The sequence below is a fragment of the Macaca nemestrina genome, chromosome X (assembly GCF_043159975.1).
Source record: "Macaca nemestrina isolate mMacNem1 chromosome X, mMacNem.hap1, whole genome shotgun sequence".
Lineage (NCBI taxonomy): Eukaryota > Metazoa > Chordata > Mammalia > Primates > Cercopithecidae > Macaca > Macaca nemestrina.
The window spans coordinates 77,230,179-77,252,391 of NC_092145.1; the positions used below are offsets into that span (position 1 = coordinate 77,230,179).

General features: G+C 38.5%; 1 protein-coding gene across 10 annotated transcripts in view; it reads left to right on the plus strand.

Moving 5' to 3' along the window:
• The window catches only part of LOC105464243 (ATRX chromatin remodeler), a 284,777-nt gene that overhangs the window by 51,803 nt on the left and 210,761 nt on the right, over positions 1-22,213 (plus strand). For 8 of the 10 annotated variants that reach the window (XM_011711962.2, XM_011711997.2, XM_011711976.3 and 5 more), the window contains exon 2: positions 12,234-12,346. The exons of 1 other annotated variant lie outside the window; for it this stretch is intronic. In XM_011711962.2, coding sequence (XP_011710264.2) covers positions 12,234-12,346 — 113 coding nt within the window. Of the gene's footprint in view, positions 1-12,231; positions 12,347-22,213 lie in introns of those variants that run through there. One more of the 10 variants, XM_071088504.1, reaches the window with a different exon arrangement.

Sequence of the window (22,213 nt, forward strand, 5' to 3'; positions counted from 1 at the left end):
CAATATTTATCAGAGATATTGGCCTGTCATTTTCTTTTTTTGATGTGTTTTTGTCTGGTTTTGGTAACAGGGTAATACTGGCCTCACAGAATGTGTTTGGAAGTATTGCTTCCTTTTATTTTTTGGAATAGTTTGAGTAGGTATAGTATAGATGCAGGAATTTTCTCGGCCCCTTTGTTGGACTTGTGACAGGGGCAAATGTTTACTCAGCCTGCGGTGCTCAACCCCTTGTTGGCGAGTGCATGTGAGTGAGTGAGTCCGGGACCTGGCCGACTGGTCCGGGCGCTGATACGGTAGCAAGCTCTGTGCAGGGACCACGGCAAGACCAGGCACAAGTGAGTGAGTGTGGGACCCGGCTGTTGTGGGCACAGCACCCAGGTTGATGGGGAAGGGGGTGGTGTCTGTGACCCCGAGGCCCCCAAGGTTGTATTAACTGTGCTCCTTTAGTTCTGCTGTCTGCCGACGGCTGTGTGTTAACAGCTCAGATGGCCTCTTGCCTTGTCATGTGGGGTGGCTGCCCTCTACTGGCAAGGGCAAAGGGCCGGTGTGACAGTCTTTTTTGGGTACCCACACTCAGTGTGTCCTGAGTTCTTGTCTGGTATCCAAGAAGAATGAGGTCGAGTGGACACTTGAAGGATGGTGAAGGTGAAGAATTTTATTGAGCGGTGGGAATGGCTCAGCGGAGAGGGGAGCTGGAGAGGGGACGGGAAGGGCTGATTTACCTGAAGTCCGGCCGTTTCTTCCCTAAGTCAAGCCATCTCCTTTGCCAAAGTTTGGCCATCTTTTCTCTGAAATTAAGCCATTTCTCTCCTCTATACCAACTGAATCTGGGGTCTTTATAGGCACAGGATGGGGACGGGGCAGGCTGTAGGAGTTTTGGAAAAGGCAGCATTCTATTGGTAAAGAGAAATTATTCAAACAGAACCAATCGGGAGAGAACAGACAAACAGGAATAGAAGTTTTCACTTTGGGCCTTGGGTTTCAGGCTTTTTGGCTTGAACGTGGAGTTTCACCAGGGACTGCCCCTGTCTTCCTAGAATTTCTCTGCCTCCTGCCCCTATCAGTATTAGATCTTCTTTAAATATTTGGTAGAATTCAGCAGTGAAGCCATCAGGTCCCAGGCTTTTATTTACTGGGAGAATTTTTGTTATGGCAACAATCTCATTGTTATAGTTGTGTTCAGGTTGTAGATTTGTTCATAGTTCAATCTTGGTAGGTTGTGTCTAGGAATTTGTCCATTTCTTCTAGGTTTTCCAATGCATTAGCATATAGTTTTTCATAGTAGCCAGGAATGAACTTTTTTATTTCTGTAGTATCGGTTGTAATTGTAATGTTTCCATTCTCATCTCTGATTTATATATTTGGATCTTCTCTTTTTTTCACTCTGGCCAAAGGTTTTTAAATCTTCTTTTAACTTTTACAAAAACCAACATTTTGTTTTATTGATATTTTGTATTGTTTTCTTTATTTCAGTTTCATTTGCTTTACTCTTATCTTTACTATTTCTTCTGATTTTGGAGTTGGTTTACTTTTGCTTTTCTTGTTCTTTAAGATGTGTTGTTAGGGTTTATTTGAAATATTTCTTCTTTTTTGATGTAGGCACTTACAGCTATAAATTTCCCTTTTAGTAATGCTTTTGCTATATCCCATAAGTTTTGGTATGTTGTGTTTCAGTATCATTTGTTTCAATGAATTTTCCAATTTTCTTCTTAATTTCTGCATTGTCCTACTGATCATTCAGGAACATATTGTTTAATTTACGTATATTTGTATATTTTTCAAAATTTCTCATTGATTTCTAGTTTTATTCTGTTATCAGAGGAGATGCTTGGTATTATTTCAGTATTTTAATATCTTAAGACTTGTTTTGTTTCTTAATACATGTTCTGTCCTTGAGAATAATCCATGGGCTGAGGAGAAGAATGTGTATTCTGCAGCCCTTGGATGAAATGTTCTGTAAATATCTATTAGGTCCATTTGGTCTGTAATGCACATTAAGTCTGATGTTTCGTTGTTGGTTTTCTTAGGAAGGTCTGTCCAATGCTGAAAGTGGGATATTGAAGTCTCCAGGTATTATCATATTGGAGTCTGTCTCTCCCTTTTGCTCTAATAATACTTGCTTTATATATGTGAGTGCTCCAGTGTCGGGTGCATTTATATTTAAAATGGTTATGTCCTCTTGCTGAATTGACTGCTTTATCATTATATGGTGACCCTGTTTGGCTTTTCTTATAGTTTTTGTCTTGAAATCTATTTTGTCTTATGTAAGTATAGCCACTTCTGCACTTTTTTGGTTTCCATTGACTTTGGAAAATATTTGTCATAATTATGTTTGATAAGGACACGTGTTAGGAAGTTTTCAACACTTAAGTGAGTAGTAAACTTGTAAGTAAAGCAGGTATGAATAGAATCTCTTGAATTAGTGAAAAGTCGAAATCGTTAATTACTGTTTAATTTAAAACTGAAGTTACAGGTATTAACAAATAACTGTATGCTTTATAATGTGTTTATTTTTCTGAGACAGTCTTGCTCTGTTGCCCAGGCTGGAGTGCGGTGGTGTGATCTTGGCTCAATGCAGCCTCTGCCTCCCAGGTTCAAGCAATTTTCATGCCTCAGCCTCCCGAGTAGCTGGGACTACAGGCATGCACGGGCACGCCCAGCTAAGTTTTTTGTATTTTAAGTAGAGATGGGATTTCACCATGTTGCCCAGGCTGGTCTCGAATTCCTGACCTTAAGTGATCCACCTGCCTTGGCCTCCCAAAGTGCTGGGATGCCGGGCCATATAATGTACTTTAAACATGACGATTTTGAAACTAGAAACACACGCACATGTGAGTATTTTCTTAAATGGAATTGAATTACCTTGAATAATCTTAGAAAAGTGATGTTTTAAATTTTGAATTAGTTTGAGTCATACATGTCTTTATCAAATTTTAAAGAAAAGTCTATGAATTAAAAAAGAAAATAAAAATTTTCCTGCATGAAAGCAATGAGTTTATTATGTACCAAAAAGGTAGAAGAAAAATATCTTCTGTAATATTAGCTAGATATTACTTACTATAGATATTTTGGGGTATATTTATTAGCAATATTTTAATTCAATTTTAAACATAATTGTTGTCATACATCATAGACAGTTTATAGCCTGCTGTTTTTGGTTAGCATTGTAGTATGAGCTATTTTCCATATTATTTGAACTTTTAAAATTTAATGGTTGGTATGATATTGTATGACTTGTTTGCATCCTTGTTCACCTAGTCTTTATTATACACTTTAATTGATTACAGTTTTTTTTTCTTCTGTATCTCACAGATAGATACCTTTGTTGAGTAAAGTTATTATGTAGAGATATTTTCTTTGGGCCAGATGCGGTGGCTCATGCCTATAATCCCAGCACTTTGGGAGGCTGAGGCAGGTGGATCATGAGGTCAGGAGTTCAAGACCAACCTGGCCAATATGGTGAAACCCCTTCTATACTAAAAATACAAAAATTAGCCGGGCATGGTGGTGCACGCCTGTAGTCCCAGCTACTCAGGAGGCTGAGGCAGGAAAATTGCTTGAACTCGGGAGGTGGAGAGGTTGCAGTGAGCCGAGATCGCACCACTGTACTCCAGCCTGGGCGACAGAGCAAGACTCCGATTCAAAAGAAAAAAAGGAATACTTTCTTTGTGTAGATAAAGAGAGATAGAATTACTAGATCAAAGTCTCTTGATGGTTTTTGCCAATTTGTTTTGTAAATGTATGTATCACCACAGGCTATCTATGAGAGTGTCTATTTCACGGGAACTTAGCCTACAATGAATAGTCATTTTACCTCTAAATATTTGATAAGTTAAAAAATACTATCACATTTAACACTTCATAGGCTTTAAGAAGTTGCAGATTTATATTCATTTCTTCGTGCATTTTGTGTACTTTTTTTCACAAGTTTCTATAGGGAATGAGAGCAAAGTAATGTGTTTTTCATTATTTATTTTGCTAACCAAACATAATTTAATTACTGACCAAAAGGATGATCCTAATAACTTGGAATTATTTTCATGTAAAATGTCTATGATAGAGATAATTGAATTTAATAATGAAAAGAAGTATTACAGAAATTGGCTCATCAAACTGAGCTTGTTTTTTTTTTTTTTTGAGACGGAGCCTCGCTCTGTAGCCCAGGCTGGAGTGCAGTGGCCGGATCTCAGCTCACTGCAAGCTCCGCCTCCCGGGTTCACGCCATTCTCCGGCCTCAGCCTCCCGAGTAGCTGGGACTACAGGCGCCCGCCACCTCGCCCGGCTAGTTTTTTGTATTTCTTAGTAGAGACGGGGTTTCACCGTGTTAGCCAGGATGGTCTCGATCTCCTGACCTCGTGATCCACCCGTCTCGGCCTCCCAAAGTGCTGGGATTACAGGCTTGAGCCACCGCGCCCGGCCTGAGCTTGTTTTCAGCTAATCCTTGTGCAAAGTGATAATGACTTTTTTTTTTTTTTTTTTTAAATAAAGATGGGGGCTTGCTATGTTGACCAGGCTGGTCTCGAACTCCTGGCCTCAAGTGATCCTCCTATCTCCACCTCTCAAATTGCTAGGATTATAGGCATGAGCCACCACACCTGGTTTAATAGTGGAATTTTTATTATACTTTTTGTGGATTCGAGGACAGGTGGCATTGTACATAACACATTCTACCATTAATTTTCCATCTTTCACCTTTCTCATTGTGCTTTCCTTCTCATCCCATTCCTGGTGTTGAACCAATGCATCATTTGTAAATTTGTAGACAGTCTGCCATAATCTGTTGTTTCTTCAGACTTCTTTTCCGGTTTATAAGAAGACTATTGTTTTAAAAGTACTCTCAAGTTTTTATTTTTTATTTTTTATTATACTTTAAGTTCTGGGATATGTGAACAGAACGTGCAGGTTTGTTATGTAAGTATACATGTGCTATGGTGGTTTGCTGCACCCATCAAACCATCATCTCCATTAGGTGTTTCTCCTAATGCTATCCTTCCCTTTGCCCCCAACCCCCTGACAGGCCCCAGTGTGTGATGTTCCCCTCCCCGTGCCCGTATGTTCTCATTGTTCAACTCCCACTTATGAGTGAGAACATGTGGGGTTTGGTTTTCTGTTCCTGTGTTAGTTTGCTGGGAATGATGGTTTCCGTCTTCATCCATGTCCCTGCAAAGGACATGAACTCATCCTTTTTTATGGCTCTGTAGTATTCCGTGGTGTGTAGGTGCCACGTTTCCTTTATCCAGTGTATAACTGATGGACATTTGGGTTGCTTCCAAGTCTTTGCTATTGTGAATAGTGCTATAGTAAACATATGTGTGCATGTGTCTTTATAGTAGAATGATTTATAATCCTTTTGGTATATACCCAGTAATGGGATTGCTGGGTCAAATGGTATTTCTAATTCTAGATCCTTGTGGAATTGTCACACCATCTTCCACAATGGTTGAACGAATTTATCCTTCCACCAACAGTGTAAAAGTGTTCCTATTTCTCCACATCCTCTCCAGCGTCTGTTGTTTCCTGACTTTTTAATGTTCGCCTTTCTAATTGGCCTGAGATGTTATCTCATTGTGGTTTTGATTTGCATTTCTCTAATGACCAGTGATGATGAGCTGTTTTTCATGTTTGTTGGTCACATAAATGTCTTCTTTTGAGAAGTGTCTGCTCATATCCTTCACCCACTTTTTGATAGAGTTGTTTGTTTTTTTCCTGTAAATTTAAGTTCCTTGCAGATTCTGGATATCAGACCTTTGTCAGATGTATTAAAAAAACACTAATAATGTTTTAAATTTCCCAATTCCTCATGGGTAAAAAAGCAGTCAAACATTGATGGTAATGATCGTGGGCCATAGTTTTGGTTTTGTTTTTTTTAAAGTGACATTAGGATTTAACATTGGTGTGAAACCTAGTCGTTTGTTTAGTTAGCTAACATCAGGATTTAGATTTATTTTTTTGACCCAGTTGCAGATAGGCAGATCAGATCTCATAGACTGCCATCTGCATCAAGCTCCTGTTGTAGTTATGCGAATGTGAGACTGAAGGCTGAACCCAAGTTTCTCTAATGGAGATTTTTGTTTTTATTATTATTATACTTGAAGTTCTAGGGTACATGTGCTGTCAACATGCAGGTTTGTTACATATGTATGCATGTGCCATGTTGCTGTGCTGTACCCATTAACTCGTCATTTACATTAGGTATATCTCCTAATGCTATCCCTCCCCCCTCCCTCCACCCCACGACAGACCCTGGTGTGTGATGTTCCCCTCCCTGTGTCCATGTGTTCTCATCGTTCAACTCCCACTTACGAGTGAGAACATGTGGTGTTTGGTTTTCTGTTCTTGTGATAGTTTGCTGAGAATGATGGTTTCCAGCTTCATCCATGTCCCACAAAGGACATGAACTCATCCTTTTTTATGGCTGCATAGTATTCCATGGTGTATATGTGCCACATTTTCTTTATCCAGTCTATCATTGATGGACATTTGGATTGGTTCCAAGTCTTTGCCATTGTGAATAGTGCCACAGTAAACATACGTGTGTGTGTGTCTTTATAGTAGCATAATTTATAATCCTTTGGGTATATACCCAATAATGGGATGGCTGGATCAAATGTTATTTCTAGTTCTAGATCCTCGAGGAATTGCCACACTGTTTTCCACAATGGTTGAACTAATTTACAGTCCCACCAGCAGTGTAAAAGTGTTCCTGTTTCTCCACGTCCTCTCCAGCATCTGTTGTTGCCTGACTTTTTAATGATCACCATTCTCACTGGCGTGAGATGTTATCTCATTGTGGTTTTGATTTGCATTTCTCTAATGACCAGTGACGATGAGTTTTTTTTTCATATGTTTGTTGGCTGCATAAATGTCTTCTTTTGAGAAGTGTCTGTTCATATCCTTTGCCTACTTTTTGTTAGGGTTGTTTGTGTTTTTCTTGTAAATTTGTTTAAGTTCTTTGTAGATTCTGGATATTAGCCCTTTGTCAGATGCATAGATTGCAAAAATTTTCTCCCATTCTGTAGGTTGCCTGTTCACTCTGATTTTATATATGTATCTATTTTATATAATAGAAATTATGTTTTATTAATATATATATACACACATACATATATATATATGTATATTTATTTGCTGTGCAGAAGCTCTTTAGTTTAATTAGATCCCATTTGTCAATTTTGGCTTTTGCTGCCATTGCTTTTGATATTTTAATCGTGAAGTCTTTGCCCATGCTTATGTCCTAAATGGTATTGCCTAGGTTTTCTTCCAGGGTTTCTATGGTTTTAGGTCTTACGTTTAAGTCTTTAATCCATCGTGAGTTGATTTTTGTTTAAGGTGTAAGGAAGGGGTCCAGCTTCAGTTTTCTGCATATGGCTAGCCAGTTTTCCAAACACCATTTATTATATAGGGAGTCCTTTCTCCATTGCTTGTTTTTGTCAGGTTTGTCAAAGATCAGATGGTTGTAGATGTATAGTGTTATTTCTGAGGCCTCAGTTCTGTTCCAGTGGTCTATATATCTGTTTTGGTACCAGTACCATGCTGTTTTTGTTACTGTAGCCTTGCAGTATAGTTCGAAGTCAGGTAGCATGATGCCTCCAGCTTTGTTCTGTTTGCTTAGGATTGTCTTGACCCTGCAGGCTCCTTTTTGGTTCCATATGAAATTTAAAGTAGTTTGTTCCAATTCTGTGAATAAAGTCAGTGGTAGCTTGATGGGGATAGCATTGAATGTATACATTACTTTGGGCAGTATGGCCATTTTCATGATATTGATTCTTCCTATCCATGAGTATGGAATGTTTTTCCATTTGTGTCCTCTCTTATTTCCTTGAGCAGTAGTTTGTAGTTCTCCTGGAAGAGGTCCTTCATATCCCTTGTAAGTTGTATTCCTAGGTATTTTATTCTCTTTGTAGCAATTGTGAATGGGAGTTCACTCATGATTTGGCTCTCTGTTTGTCTGTTATTGGTGTATAAGAATACTTGTGGCCGGGCGCGGTGGCTCAAGCCTGTAATCCCAGCACTTTGGGAGGCCGAGACGGGCGGATCATGAGGTCAGGAGATCGAGAACATCCTGGCTAACACGGTGAAACCCCGTCTCTACTAAAAAGTACAAAAAACTAGCCGGGCGAGGTGGCGGGCGCCTGTAGTCCCAGCTACTCGGGAGGCTGAGGCAGGAGAATGGCGTAAACCCAGGAGGCGAAGCTTGCAGTGAGCCGAGATCCGGCCACTGCACTCCAGCCAGGGCGACAGAGCAAGACTTCGTCTCAAAAAAAAAAAAAAAAGTATACTTGTGATTTTTGCACATTGATTTTGTATCCTGAGACTTTGCTGAAGTTGCTTATCAGCTTAAGGAGATTTTGGGCTGAGACGATGGGGTTTTCTAAATATACAATCATGTCATCTGCAAACAGAGACAATTTGACTTCCTCTTTTCCTGATTGAATACCCCTTATTTCTTTCTGTTGCCTTAATGCCCTGAACAGAACTTACAATATTGCTTTGAATAGGAGAGGTGAGAGAGGGCATCCTTGTCTTGTGCCGGTTTCCAAAGGGAATGCCTGCAGTTTTTGCCCATTCAGTATGATATTGGCTGTGGGTTTGTCATAAATAGCTCTTATTATTTTGAGATATGTTCCATTAATACCTAGTTTATTGAGAGTTTTTAGTATGAAGGGGTATTACATTTCACTGAAGGCCTTTTCTGCATCTGTTGAGATAATCATGTGGTTTTTGTCATTGGTTCTGTTTGTGTGATGGATTATGTTTATTGATTTGCATATGTTGAACCAGCCATGTATCGCAGGGATGAAGCCGACTTGATCGTGGTGGATAAGCTTTTTGATATGCTGCTGGATTCGGTTTGCCAGTATTTTGTTGAGGATTTTCACATCGATGTTCATCAGAGGTATTGGCCTGAAATTTTCTTTATTTGTTGTGTCTCTGCCAGGTTTTGGTATCGGGATGATGATGGCCTCATAAAATGAGTTAGGGAGGATTCCCTCCTTTTCTATTGATTGGAATAGTTTCAGAAGGAATGGTACCAGCTCCTCATTGTACCTCTGGTAGAATTTGGCTTTGAATCTGTCTGGTCCTGGACTTGTTTTGATTGGTAGACTATTAATTACTGCCTCAGCTTCAGAACTTTTTATTGGTGTATTCAGGGATTCAACTTCTTCCTTGTTTTGTCTTGGGAGGGTGTATATATCCAGAAATTTATCCATTTCCTCTAGATTTTCTAGTTTATTTGCATAGAGGTGCTTATAGTATTCTCTGATGGTAGTTTGTATTTCTGTGGGATCAGTGGTGATATCCCCTTTATCATTTTTTATTGCGTCTATTTGATTCTTCTCTCTTTTGTTCTTTATTAGTCTGGATAGTGGTCTGTTTTGTTGATCTTCTCAAAAAATCAGCTCCTGAATTCATTGATATTTTGAAGGGTTTTTCGTGTCTCTGTCTCCTTCAATTCTTCTCTGATCTTAGTTATTTCTTGTCTTCTGCTAGCTTTTGAATTTGTTTGCTCTTGCTTCTCTAGTTCTTTTAATTGTGATGTTACGGTGTCGATTTTAGATGTTTCCTGCTTTCTCTTGTGGGCATTTAGTGCTATAAATTTTCCTCTACACACTGCTTTAAATTTGTCCCAGAAATTCTGGTACGTTATCTCTTTGTTCTCATTGGTTTCAAAGAACTTCTTTATTTCTGCCTTAATTTCGTTATTTACCTAGTAGTCATTCAGGAGCAAGTTGTTTAGTTTCCATGTAGTTGTGCGGTTTTGAACGAGTTTTTTAACCCTGAGTTCTAATTTGATTGCATTATAGTCTGAGAGACTGGTGTGATTTCTGTTCTTTTGCATTTGCTTAGGGGTATTTTACTTCTAATTATATGGTCAATTTTAGAATAAGTGCGATGAGGTGCTGATAAGAATATATGTTCTGTTGCTTTGGGGTTGAGAGTTCTCTTAGGTCTGCTTGGTCCAGAGGTGAGTTCAAGTCTTGTGTATCCTTGTTAATTTTCCGTCTTGTCCGTCTGTCTAATATTGACAGTGGAGTATTAAAGTCTCCCACTATTATTGTGTGGGAGTCTAAGTTTCTTTGTAGGTCTCTAAGAACTTGCTTTATGATTCTGGATGCTCCTGTATTGGGTACATGTATATTTGGGATAGTTAGCTCTTCTTGTTGCATTGATCCCTTTACCATTATGTAACATTCTTCTTTGTCTGTTTTGATCTTTGTTGGTTTAAAGTCTGTTTTATCAGAGACTAGAATTGTAACCCCTGGTTTTTTTTTTTGCTTTCCATTTGCTTGGTAAATATTCCTCCATCCCTTTATTTTGAGCCTATGTATGTCTTTAATTTGTTTTTAAAATTATTATATCCATCCTACTGAGTATAAATTGGTTTCTTGTTGTGGTTTTGATTTGCATTTCTCTGATATGACTAATGATCTTGAGCATTTTTTCATGTGCTTATTGGTCGTTTGTATATATTCTTTTGAGAAATGTATATCTAAGTCTTTTACCCCTTTTAAAATTTGAGTTGTCTTTTTGTTGTTTAATTGTAAGAATTCTTTATGTATTCTGGTTACCAGACCCTCATGAGATATAGGATTTGAAAATCGTTTTCTCTCATTGTATTGATTGTCTTTTCACTTTCTTGATGGTGCCCCTTGACATGCAAAAGTTTTGACTTTTATTAAAAATGGTCCTGGGCATGGTTGCTCACACCTGTCATCCCAATGCTTTGGGAGGCTGAGGTGGGAGGATTTCTTGAGGCCAGGAGTTTCAGATCATCCTGGGCAACATAACTGGACCCCATCTCTACAAAAAATTAAAGAAAAAGTTTAGCTAAGAATATAGTTGTGTGCCACAATTCCTCAACTAAGAGCATAGGTGTGTGCCATAGGTACTCAAGATGCTGAGGCAGGAGGATCGCTTTAGCCCAAGAGTTTGAGGCCTCAGTGAGTCAAGGTCACGCCACTGTGCTCAAGCTTGTGTGACAGAGCAAGAGGCTAACTCTAAGGAAAAAAAAATGGGGTAAACTTACACTTTCCTTATTTAAAGTTTTAACTCCTTAAAACCCTGTTGAATTACTGATACATCTATTATGTAACTTAAGAGTTGATGCTATAAAACTTAGTTAAGGAAATATTTCCCTGGGCGATGGAGCTCTTGCGAGTCCTCTTCTATGTTTTGTTCATCTTTATGCCAGTCAGTTATACAGTTCTTTTGTGTCAAGCAGAGGATAGAATAATAAACCAAAACACTGCTTAGGCCTTTCAGAGAGTAAGTGTTCTGTAAATGTATTTGATAAATTACTGAATTATTTTTATTAAATGATGGAAAGGAAAATCTTGACCTCTCTTTTTCTGGGTGTTGGCTAGTGTAAATCTTTCTTGAAGTGATAATCTACATCTATGTTTTGATTTCTAAGGATTTCCCAAATATAAGCTATATACAAGTGAGAGGAAATAATAACTTAGGTACCTAATGATAATATGACAAGATAAGTATAAGGATCAGCTATTTGTTGTGAAATAGGAATGGATATAATTTAAATATGAATACCTTTTTGCTGCTTAATCCCCCAAATTTTCTTTTGATTTCTTTTAAAATTCTTTTGTGGTAGGTAGGTTTATTGTTTGTTAAGAATTAACTTAAGGGTTGCATTTTTCTGATACATTTTTAAGTAACACAAAGTAACACAAAGTTTAACTTCTGTTTAAAAACAGCATATAGAGTACATTGAAAGACCTCAGTATTTTCGAAATGTTTAGTAAGTAATAGCAGTTTCCTTAAATGATATTTTAATCCTAGGTAAGTGTACAGGTAGGTTGTGTTACTCATATTTTTATATCCTTAGTGAAATAAAATTCTTGTTTTTTTTTTTTGAGACCGTGTCTGACTCTGTTGCCTTGGCTAGAGTGCAGTGGCATGATCTCAGCTCGCTGCTACCTCTGCCTCACAGGGCTCAAGCCATCCTCCCACCTCAGCCTCCTGAGTAGCTGAGACCCACAGGCACGAGCCACCGTGCTCTATTATGAGCCACCACACCCAGCCTAAAATTCGTTTTCTTTAATATTTTTTCTTTCTACACCCACAGCTGTAACATTTCCCTTAGTTTTTGCTTTGAATGTGCATACTCTTACACGACTTACAGTATGACTATATTTTCAGTTTGCTAGAGCTTTACAATTAATTTAAAACATGAAAGGCTAATTAAGGGAATTCTTTAAATTTTGTTTTAATAGTGAAAGCAAGTTGAATACATTGGTGCAGAAGCTTCATGACTTCCTTGCACACTCATCAGAAGAATCTGAAGAAACAAGTTCTCCTCCACGACTTGCAATGAATCAAAACACAGGTAAATTGAAAAAGAATGTGCTATACCTTCTAGTCTTTTTTCTATTTTTTTTTTTTTTTTACACTTATGGAGGTAACCATTTATTTTATTCAGGGAGCAGCTTTTAGAAGATTACAGTTTGTGAAAAATGACAGATTAGCAAGCTTTATAGAAGTCCCTATTATGTATCTTAGCTATATCTGATATAGGAGATTTTAATTTTGGTGAGTATGACTATAGAAAGCTTAGAAAAGGATGCACTTATGGTTTTATTTGTAATGGAAATGTGTTATAGAATGGCTAGTCAATGTTGATGGTGAAAAAATAATATTAGAAGAGGCAGGAGTAGTACAGGAATGTTTTATCCTAGCAATTATTCATGTATTAGGAGTTAAATTTTTATTTTTATTTTTGTGATGGAGTCTTGCTCTGTCACCCAGGCTGGAGTACAATGGCATGATCTTGACTCACTGCAACTTCCGCCTCCTGGGCTCAAGCTGTTCTCTTGCCTCAGCCTCCTGAGTAGCTGGGATCACAGGCATCTGCCACCATGTCTGACTGATTTTTGTATTTTTAGTACAAGCTGGTCTGGAACTCAAGTGATCCGCCCTCACTGGCCTCCCAAAGTGCTAGGATAACAGGCATGAGCCATCGCACCCAACATAAGAGTTAAATTTTTATGTTGTTTGATAATATCCCTGAGTAGATTTGGTGTATTTATTTTTTTAAATAAAACCACTTAACACCTCCTCTCTACGTCCCTGTCTCTGTCTCTCTTTAAAAAGATTTTTTTGTTTTTTTTTAGAGACGAGGTCTTACTCTGTCACCCAGACTGGAGTGTAGTGGTGTGATCATAGCTCACTGCAGCCTCAAATTCCTTGGGCTCAAGCAATCTTCTCACCTCACCCTCCCCAGTAGCTGGGAGTACGGGTGTGTGCCACCATGCCTGGTTAATTTTCAAAAAAAATTTTTTAGAGACATGGTCTTGCTATGTTGTCCAGACTGGTCTTGAACTTCCTAGCCTCAAATGATTCTCCTGCCTCAGCCTCCTGAGTAGCTGAAATTATAAGCAAGAGCCATTGTACCTGGTTCCCTTTTTTAAAAAACATTTTGTATCATGCAACAGTTAGCATTTTCAGGTTTTCAAGGGTAACTACAATACACATGCACACAGACACACACGATATGTACAAAAAAAGTATAAGAGAGTTATAGTGAAAAGTTCAATCATATGTGTAATTAGAGTTCTAGAAGGAAGAAAGAAAATTGGTTAAAAGTCCAATTTGAAGAGATGCGGGCTGAGCATTTTCTAAAAAGTGATGAAAGACATCGAACTAGAGATTCAAGAAGTTTTGTGAACCCTGAGCAGGATAAATATAAAGAAAACTACAGCTAGGCATGTCATAGCGAAACTCCTAAAGAACATAAACCAAGAGAAGAATCTCTTAAGTAGCCAGAGGAAAAAAAAATATTATTTTCAAAGGAATAACGGTAATACTGGCAGCTCACTTAACAACAGAAATGATAGAAGGCAGATGAAAACGAAATGATTTCTTTAAAATGTCAAAGAAAAATACAGTCATGCATCACTTAACTCTGGGAATATGATTTTTTGAGAAAGCATTGTTGGGTGATTTTGTCGTTGTGCAAACATTATGGAGTGTACTTACATAGGCTACTACACATGTAGGCTATATGTTATAGCCTGTTGCTCATAGGCTACAAACCTGTGCAGCATGTTGTTGTACTGAATACTGTAGGTAATTGGAACACACTGGTGAATATTTGTGTATCTAAACACATGGAAACATAGAAAAGGTACAGTAAAAATACAGTATTACAATCTTATGGGACCACCGATGTATATATGTGGTCAGTCATTGAGTGAAATGTCTTTATGCAGCATGTGATTGTAATTGCCAGCATAGAACTATATATTCAGTGAAAGCATCTTTCATAAATGAAGGGTGGAATCAAGCCATATCTGGGCAAACAAAAAGTGAGAACTTGATGTCAACAAACCTACACTAGAGTGAATAACTATACTACAGGAAATTACAGGTTTTCTGAAATGAGAAGGAAAATAATTTGAAATGGCAACACCAAAATACAGGAAGTAATGAATAAGAATGGGAAAGCTAAATAGGTAGGTAAAGTAAATAACATAAAGTTATTTAAGCCACAGTCCCCGTTCTTATGTGATCAGTTCCCCCAGTAATGTTCATAGATAAGTTTTTCCCCCTTAAATTCAGGATCAAGTTCAAGATTTAGTAGTCATGTTTCTTTGGTCTTTTAAAAATCTGAAGCAGTTTGTCTGCCTTTTGGGACTATGACTTTTTTTTAAATGTATAGGTGTATTACTTTGTCGAATGGCCCTCGGGATTATCTGTTTAGTTATGATTAGATTCCGGTTATATATTTTTGGCAGGAATACTATATAAAGTGATGTTCTGTTCTCCATGCATCCTATTACATGGCACATGATGTGATTTGCTCCTTTACTATTGATATACTTAGGTTGTTTGGTTATGGTTGTGTTTGCTAGATAAACCCAGTATAAAGTTATGATGTATTCCATTGTAACTAATAACTAATTTAATGGGGGCACTTTGAGATTACTAAGGTTTTCTTTTTATTATCAAAACTTAACTCAGTTATGTTTTCTTTTGCAAATGACCACAAACTTTGCAGCTTAAAGTAACCCAGATTTGTTATTTTACAGTTCTGTAGGTTCGGAGTCCTTTGGGCCTTGCTGGACCCTTCTCAGGGTATCACAAGGTCAAAGTCAAGATGTTAGTAGGACTAGGTTCCTTTCTGGAGACTGTAGAAAAATCCATTCCTAAGCTCATTCAGGTTGTTGGCAGAATTCAGTTCCTTATGATGATAGGTTGGAGGTCCTTCTTTCTCACTCACTATTGGGCAGGACCCCCTCCTAGCTCTTTTCAGGTGTCTTCATTTCTTCTCACATGATGCCCTCCATCTTCAAAACTGGCAACAGCACATCAAGTCTCTCTCAAGCTTTGAAGCTCTTTGACTTAGCTTTTTGCTTGCTAATTCTGCAGCCACCTGATACCAGCTGGAGAAATTTTTCTGTTTTTAAGGATTCATGTGATTAGATTAGGTCCCCCTCCCTCTCATCTCCTCCTGGTTATCTATCGAGTTTAAGATCAACTGTGCTATATTACATAACACAGTTATGGGAGTGATATGTCATCACATTGATCGTTTCTGGGGATTAGTGGTGTAGAATCTTGTGGGCCATTCCTAGAAAGTCTGTTTATCACAGCACACATTTGTGATTCTTAGCTGAATAATTTATTCCTATGATGGGTTCAAAATGATGATGTTCTAATCTGTCTTTCCTTCTGTGTTTATGAGTTGATATATTATTGTAAGGGAGGGGTTCATGTTCTAACCTATTCAGTTATTTGTATCAGTATGTACTTACAATTTTTCCATGAATATTCTCTGTCATTATTTATTTTGATGCTCAAATTGTATCAGTTTTGGCTAGTAGGAACCCCATCTGGATGGGTCCTGCTGACTTTTTTACAAGTCCTCATCATTTCTTGAACACTTTCTTTCTTTCTGTCCCCTCAGAGTATTCAAGGCTTGCTTTCCATTTGCTGTTCCCCAGCCCCAGAATCAGTTATTTTTCACAGGAGTTCTGATTTCTTTTAGTGGGATATAGTGTTTGGAAATCAAGATCAGGGTGTGTGATGTGCTCATTGCCACCAAGATGTCTTTGTTTCCAAGCTCTTTCACAGAGAAAGCTAATAATATGTTTTATATTTTCATGAGTTGATACTGATACTTTTAATTTTAATTCAATTCCACAGTCTTCTTTCTAGACTTCCCCTTTTCATATTTTTAACTTCTTTCTCCAACAGAAAGAAACCTGGTTCCTATTATCCCCAATTTATTTATTTTTATGTTTTTATTTATTTATTTTTGAGATGGAGTCTCACTCTGTTGCCAGGCTGGAGTGCAGTGGTGTGATCTCAGATCACTGCAACCTCTGCCTCCCAGGTTCCAGCGATTCTCCTGCCTCAGTCTAGCGAGTAGCTGAGACTACAGTCACACGCCACCACACCCAGCTAATCTTTGTATTTTTAGTAGAGTCGGGGTTTCACCATGTTGGCCAGGATGGTCTTGATCTCTTGACTTCATGATCTGCCTGCCTCGACCTCCCAAAGTGCTGGGATTACAAGTGTGAGCCACTGCGCCTGGCCTATCCCCGATTTATTTATTTATTTTTATTTTTTATTTTCTTGAGATGGAGTCTCGTTCTGTCACCCAGGCTGGAGTGCAGTGGCACCATCTCAGCTCACTGCAACCTCCGCCTCCTGGTTTCAAGCGATTCTCCTGCCTCAGCCTCCTAAGTAGCTGGGACCACAGGTGCGCACCACCGTGCCCAGCTAATTTTTATATTTTTAGTAGAGATGGGATTTTGCCATGTTGGCCAGGCTGGTCTGGAACTCCTGACCTTAGGTGATCCACCTGCCTCAGCCTCCAAAGTGCTCTGATTACAGGCGTGAGCCACCAAGCCCGGCCTTACAATTTATTTGTATTCATTTGTCTAGTCCTCATTGTACCCACAGTTTCAGAATTGTTAACCATACCATCACATTAAATAAATGTAACTATAGTTCAGTATTTGTTTAAAGTTCTTTTTCTCTTTAGAATAATGTTATGTTGTTGGAGTCCTGTGTTCACTAGTTGAGGAACTCCTTCAGTAGTGGTATCTCCAGTTGTACAAACAGATGTCACTCACAAATACCAATTATAAATTCTGGGCAGCATACTGAAGGCTAGATATCAACAAAGTAGATAAACTGGAGGGGAGTTAACACATGGAAGAAAGAAGTGGCAATGACTGAATTCCCCATTATTAATCCTTTTTCCTCAGCCAAGGATCCACTTAGCTCCATCTGTGGCACTTAAGACTTGGATAAAAATCTGTAGTCTTATTGGATGTGAAATCAAGGAAAAGATTTAGTGAGACCACAGCAGCTGTAACATGAGTAGAGAGATCCCACCTAGAAAAGAACCACAGAATGGGAAAACCAGGTCGCACGAAAACTCTACCGATAGCTCTGGTCCAGTTGCCTAAGTGCACCCCAGATTCCAACCAGCCTGATTAGGACTAAAAGAACAGAACTAAAGCTTTGAGTTGTTTGGTACTACAGGGTGGAAAGGGTTTGAAGTTTCATTTCAAGTAAGTTAACTATCTGTTTGTTTGTTTGTTTTTTGAGACAGGGTCTTACTCTGTTGCCTAGGCTGGTATGCAGTGACGCAATCTCAGCTCCCTGCAACCTCTGCCTCCCGGGTTCAAGCGATTCTCCTGCCTCAGCCTCCCTAGTAGCTGGGATTACAGGCACCTACTACTGTGCCTGTCTAATTTTTGTATTTTAATAGAGATGAGGTTTCATCATGTTGGCCAGGCTGGTCTTGAACTCCTGACCTCAGGCAATCCACTCGCCTTGGCCTCCCAAAGTGCTGGGATTACAGGCTTGAGCCTGGCCAACTGTCTGTTTTAACAAAAGTGTCAACTCTTTGGAGGAATCTAACAGAATGCAGTGTCTTATTTTTCACAGTGCCCAGTGTCCAGTCCAAAATACTAGATAGATGAAGAAAGGAAATGTGACCCATGCTCAAAGGGAAAAGGGATCAATAGAGACTGACTTATCTCTTGAAATTAGCAACAAGAATATTAAAGCAGCTATTATAGTCATATTTGAGTACAAAAAGGCAAATATGTTTATGATGAATGGACAGGTAGAAAATTTCAGTGCAGAAATAGAAACTGTTAAAAACCATTTTGAAATTCTAGAACTGAAAAATTTAATTTCTGAATAAATTACTAAGTTCAGAATAACATCATTGTACTTAACAAGACATGCAAGGTAGCAGTAGAAGTGTCAGTGAATTTGATGATTGATTAATAGACCAATAGAGCCAGTAGAAAACAGAAAATATTAAAAAGTGTACAGAAAAACTTGAATCCTTTCTCCAAGAAACAACTATAAAACGGGATCGTTATCAACCAAACACATGTAAAGGATAGGAATGTTTAAACCATACTCAGGAAGAAAAGGAGTTAACAGAAACTCTCACTTGGCCTAGTGTTTGTAGTTATCTGTATACTAATCTTGCAAACACTTTGTGAGAATTTTACCCAAGTAGTTCAAGTTTTTGAGTGCTGTTTTAAATTCTTTTGTTTTAAAGTTTCAGATTCTGGGCCGGGCACAGTGGCTCACACCTGTAATCCCAGCACTTTGGGAGGCCGAGGCGGGCGGATCACCTGAGGTCGGGAGCTCGAGACCAGCCTGACCAACATGGAGAAACCCCGTCTCTACTAAAAATACAAAATTAGGCAGGCGTAGTGGCACATGCCTGTAATGCCAGCTACTCAGGAGGCTGAGGCAGGAGAATCGCTTGAGCCCAGGAGGTGGAGGTTGTGGTGAGCCGAGATTGTGCCATTGCACTCCAGCCTGGGCAACAAGAGCAAAACTCCGTCTCAGAAAAAAAAAACAAAAAAAAAAACAAAAAAACAACTAGAAATAAAATAAAAATAAAATCAAAATAAAATAAAGTTTCAGATTCCATTTATTCATTGCAGGTATATAGAAATTCAGTTGACTTTTTGTTTGTTTTTTTTTTCCTTTAGATAGAGTTTTGCTTTTGTTGTCCAGGCTGGAGAGCAGTGGTGCAATCTTAGCTCACAGCAACTTCCACCTCCTGGGTTCAAGTGATTCTTGTGCCTCAGCTTCCTGAATAGCTGGGATTACAGGCGCCTGCCACCACGCCTAGCTAATTTTTGTATTTTTAGTAGAGACAGGGTTTCACCATGTTGGCCAGGCTGGTCTTGAACTCGTGACCTCAGGTTATCCGCCTGCCTTGGCTTCCCAAAGTGCTCGGATTACAGGCATGAGCCACCACACCCAGCCCAGTTGACTTTTTATGTTGGCCTTGTATCCTGCGAACTTGCTGAACTTACTTATTAGTTCTAAATAGTATTTTCCCCCCTCTTGTAGATTCTTTGGAATTTTCTACTTAGACAGTTATGTCACCTGCAAATAGGGATAATTTTATTTTTTCCTTTCCATCTGTATGCCTTTTAATTTCTTTTCTTGCTTCATTATATTAGCTAGGATTTTCTGTATTTTCCAGTATTACATTGAAGAATAATGATGATACCAAACATCTTCTTAGTGTTGCCAATTTTAGTGGGAAAACATTCAGTCTTTCACAGTGAAGTATGTTTGCTTTACAGGTTTCTTGTAAATGCTCTTTATCAAGTTGAGGAAGTTCCCCTCTATTCCTAGTTTGCTGAGAATTTTTTTAAGCTTAAATTTCTATTTGTAATTATAAATTTACATGCAGTTGTAATAACTAATATAAAGAGAACTCTTATGCACTTTGGCAGTTTCCCCCAATGGTAACATATAAAACTAGAATACAATATCACAACCAGAATATTGACATTGATAAAATCTATTAATCAAGATTTCATCCATTTTACTTGTACTTGTGTGTGTGTGGGTGTGTGTTAAAAGTTCTATACAATTTTTTTTTACCTGGGTTGATTCATGTATCTGCCACCACAGTTGAGATACAGAATAGTTCATCAACACAGGATTCCTCATCTTGGCATTTTATAATCACACACACTTCCCTCCCCCTACCTCTGCCTATGCTTAACACCTGGCAACCACTAATCTGTCTTCCATTTTGAAAATTTTGTCATTTCAAATATGTTTAAGGAGTTATATAGTAAATAATCTTTTGGGGTGTTTTGGAGTGTTTTCACTTGGCATAATTATGTGGAGATTCATTCATGTTGTTGTATGTATCAACAGTCCTTTCCTTTTAATTGCAGGGTAATATTCCATGGTATGGATATACAGATTGAATATCCTTAACCCCGGAATCAGAAATCTGAAATGTTCCAAGATCGGAAACTTTTGAGTGCTGATGTGACACACTCAAAGGAAATGCTCTTTGGAGCATTTGGGATTTTCAGATTAGGGATGCTAAATTCCTAATGTGAATAAACCAGAATAGTGCAAATATGCTAGAATCTGAAAAAATCCAAAATTTGAAACACTTCTGGTCCTGTGCATTTTGGATAAGGGATATGCAACCTGTACTGCAGTTGTTTTTTTTTTTTTTTGAAACAGAGTCTCGTTTTGTCACCCAGGCTGGAGGGCAGTGGCATGATCTTGGCTCACTGCAACCTCCGCCTCCCAGGTTCAAGTGATTCTCCTGCCTCAGCCTACAGAGTAGCTGGGATTACAGGCACGCACCACCACACCCGGCTAATTTTTGTATTTTTAGTAGAGAGGGATTTCACCATGTTGGCCAGGATGGTTTCAAACTCCTGACCTCAGGTGATCCACTCACCTTGGCCTCCCAGAGTGCTGGGATTACAGGTGTGAGCCACCGTGCCTGGCCTGTACTGTAGTTTGTTTAATCATTTATTTGTTAAAGCAAATCTGGGCCAATTCCTGATTTCGGTTGTTACAATTAAAGCTGGTGGTGAATATTTATATATAAGTTTTTATATGAATTTATGTTTTCATTTCTTTGCAATAAATGCCAGGAGTGCAGTTTGCAGTTCATATGATGGTTATACATTTATGTTTATTAAATTAATTAAACTACATTTACATTTTATTTTATTTTGGGTAGAGACAGAGTCTCACTATGTTGGCCAGGCTTGTTATGAACTCCTGACCTCAGGTTATCACTGCACCTGGCTTGCATTTCTTTTTTTTTTTTACTCCATTGGACTCTATCAGTGCATTTATTTATTTATTTATTGATATTTATTTATTTATTTTAACTTTTAGGTTCAGGGGTACCTGTGAAGGTTTGTCACATAGGTAAAGTAGCATCACTGGGGTTTATTGTTTAGATTATTTTATCATCTAGGTATTAAGCCCAGTACCTAATAGTTATCTTTTCTGCTCTTGCATGTTCATGTTTTTAAAAGAAACTTTTGAACTGTTTTCCAGAATGGTTGTACTGTTTTATATTCCCACAGCAATGTATGAGTGATCCAGTTTCTCCACATTCTTGTTAACATTGGGTGTTAATACTATTTTGAACTTTTTGCCATTTGATATTTATGGTATCTCATTGTGGTTTTAATTTGCATTTATTTAATGGCTAATAAATTCTTTTTAAAAAGAAACAGGATATTGCTCTGTTGCCCAGGCTGGAGTGCAGTGGTGCAATTACAGCTCACTGCAGCCTCAAACTCCTAGGCTCAAGTGATCCTCCTGCCTCAGCCTCTTGAGTAGCTGAGACTGCCTCAGCCTCTGGAGTAGCCGAGACTACAGGCACATGCCACCACACCCAGCTAATTTTTTAATGTTCCATAGAGACGGGGCCTGGCTCTGTTGCCCAGGCTGGTCTCAGACTTCTGGCCTCAAGTGATCTTCCCACTGTGGCCTCCCAAAGTATTTAGATTACAGGCATCAGCCACTGTACCTGGCTGGTAATAAAACATTAAACATCCTTATTGAAATACATGCCATACAATTAACCCATTTAAAGTATAAAATTCAGTGGTTTTTAGTATATTTAATATTTACACATATGTGCAGCCATCACCACAGTCAATTTTAGAACATTTTTATCACCTCAAAAAGAAACTCCATACCCTTTAGCTATCACCCCCTAGCTCTAAGAAATCACTAATCTACTTTCTTATTTTTTATATTTCCCTGTTTTGAGTTTTTTTTTTTTTTTTTGAGACAGAGTCTCGTTCTGTTGCCCAGGCTGGAGTGCAGTGGCTATCTTGGCTTATTGCAACCTCTGCCTTCCAGGTTCAAGTGATTCTTGTGCCTTGGCCTCCCAAGTAGCTGGGATTACAGGCGT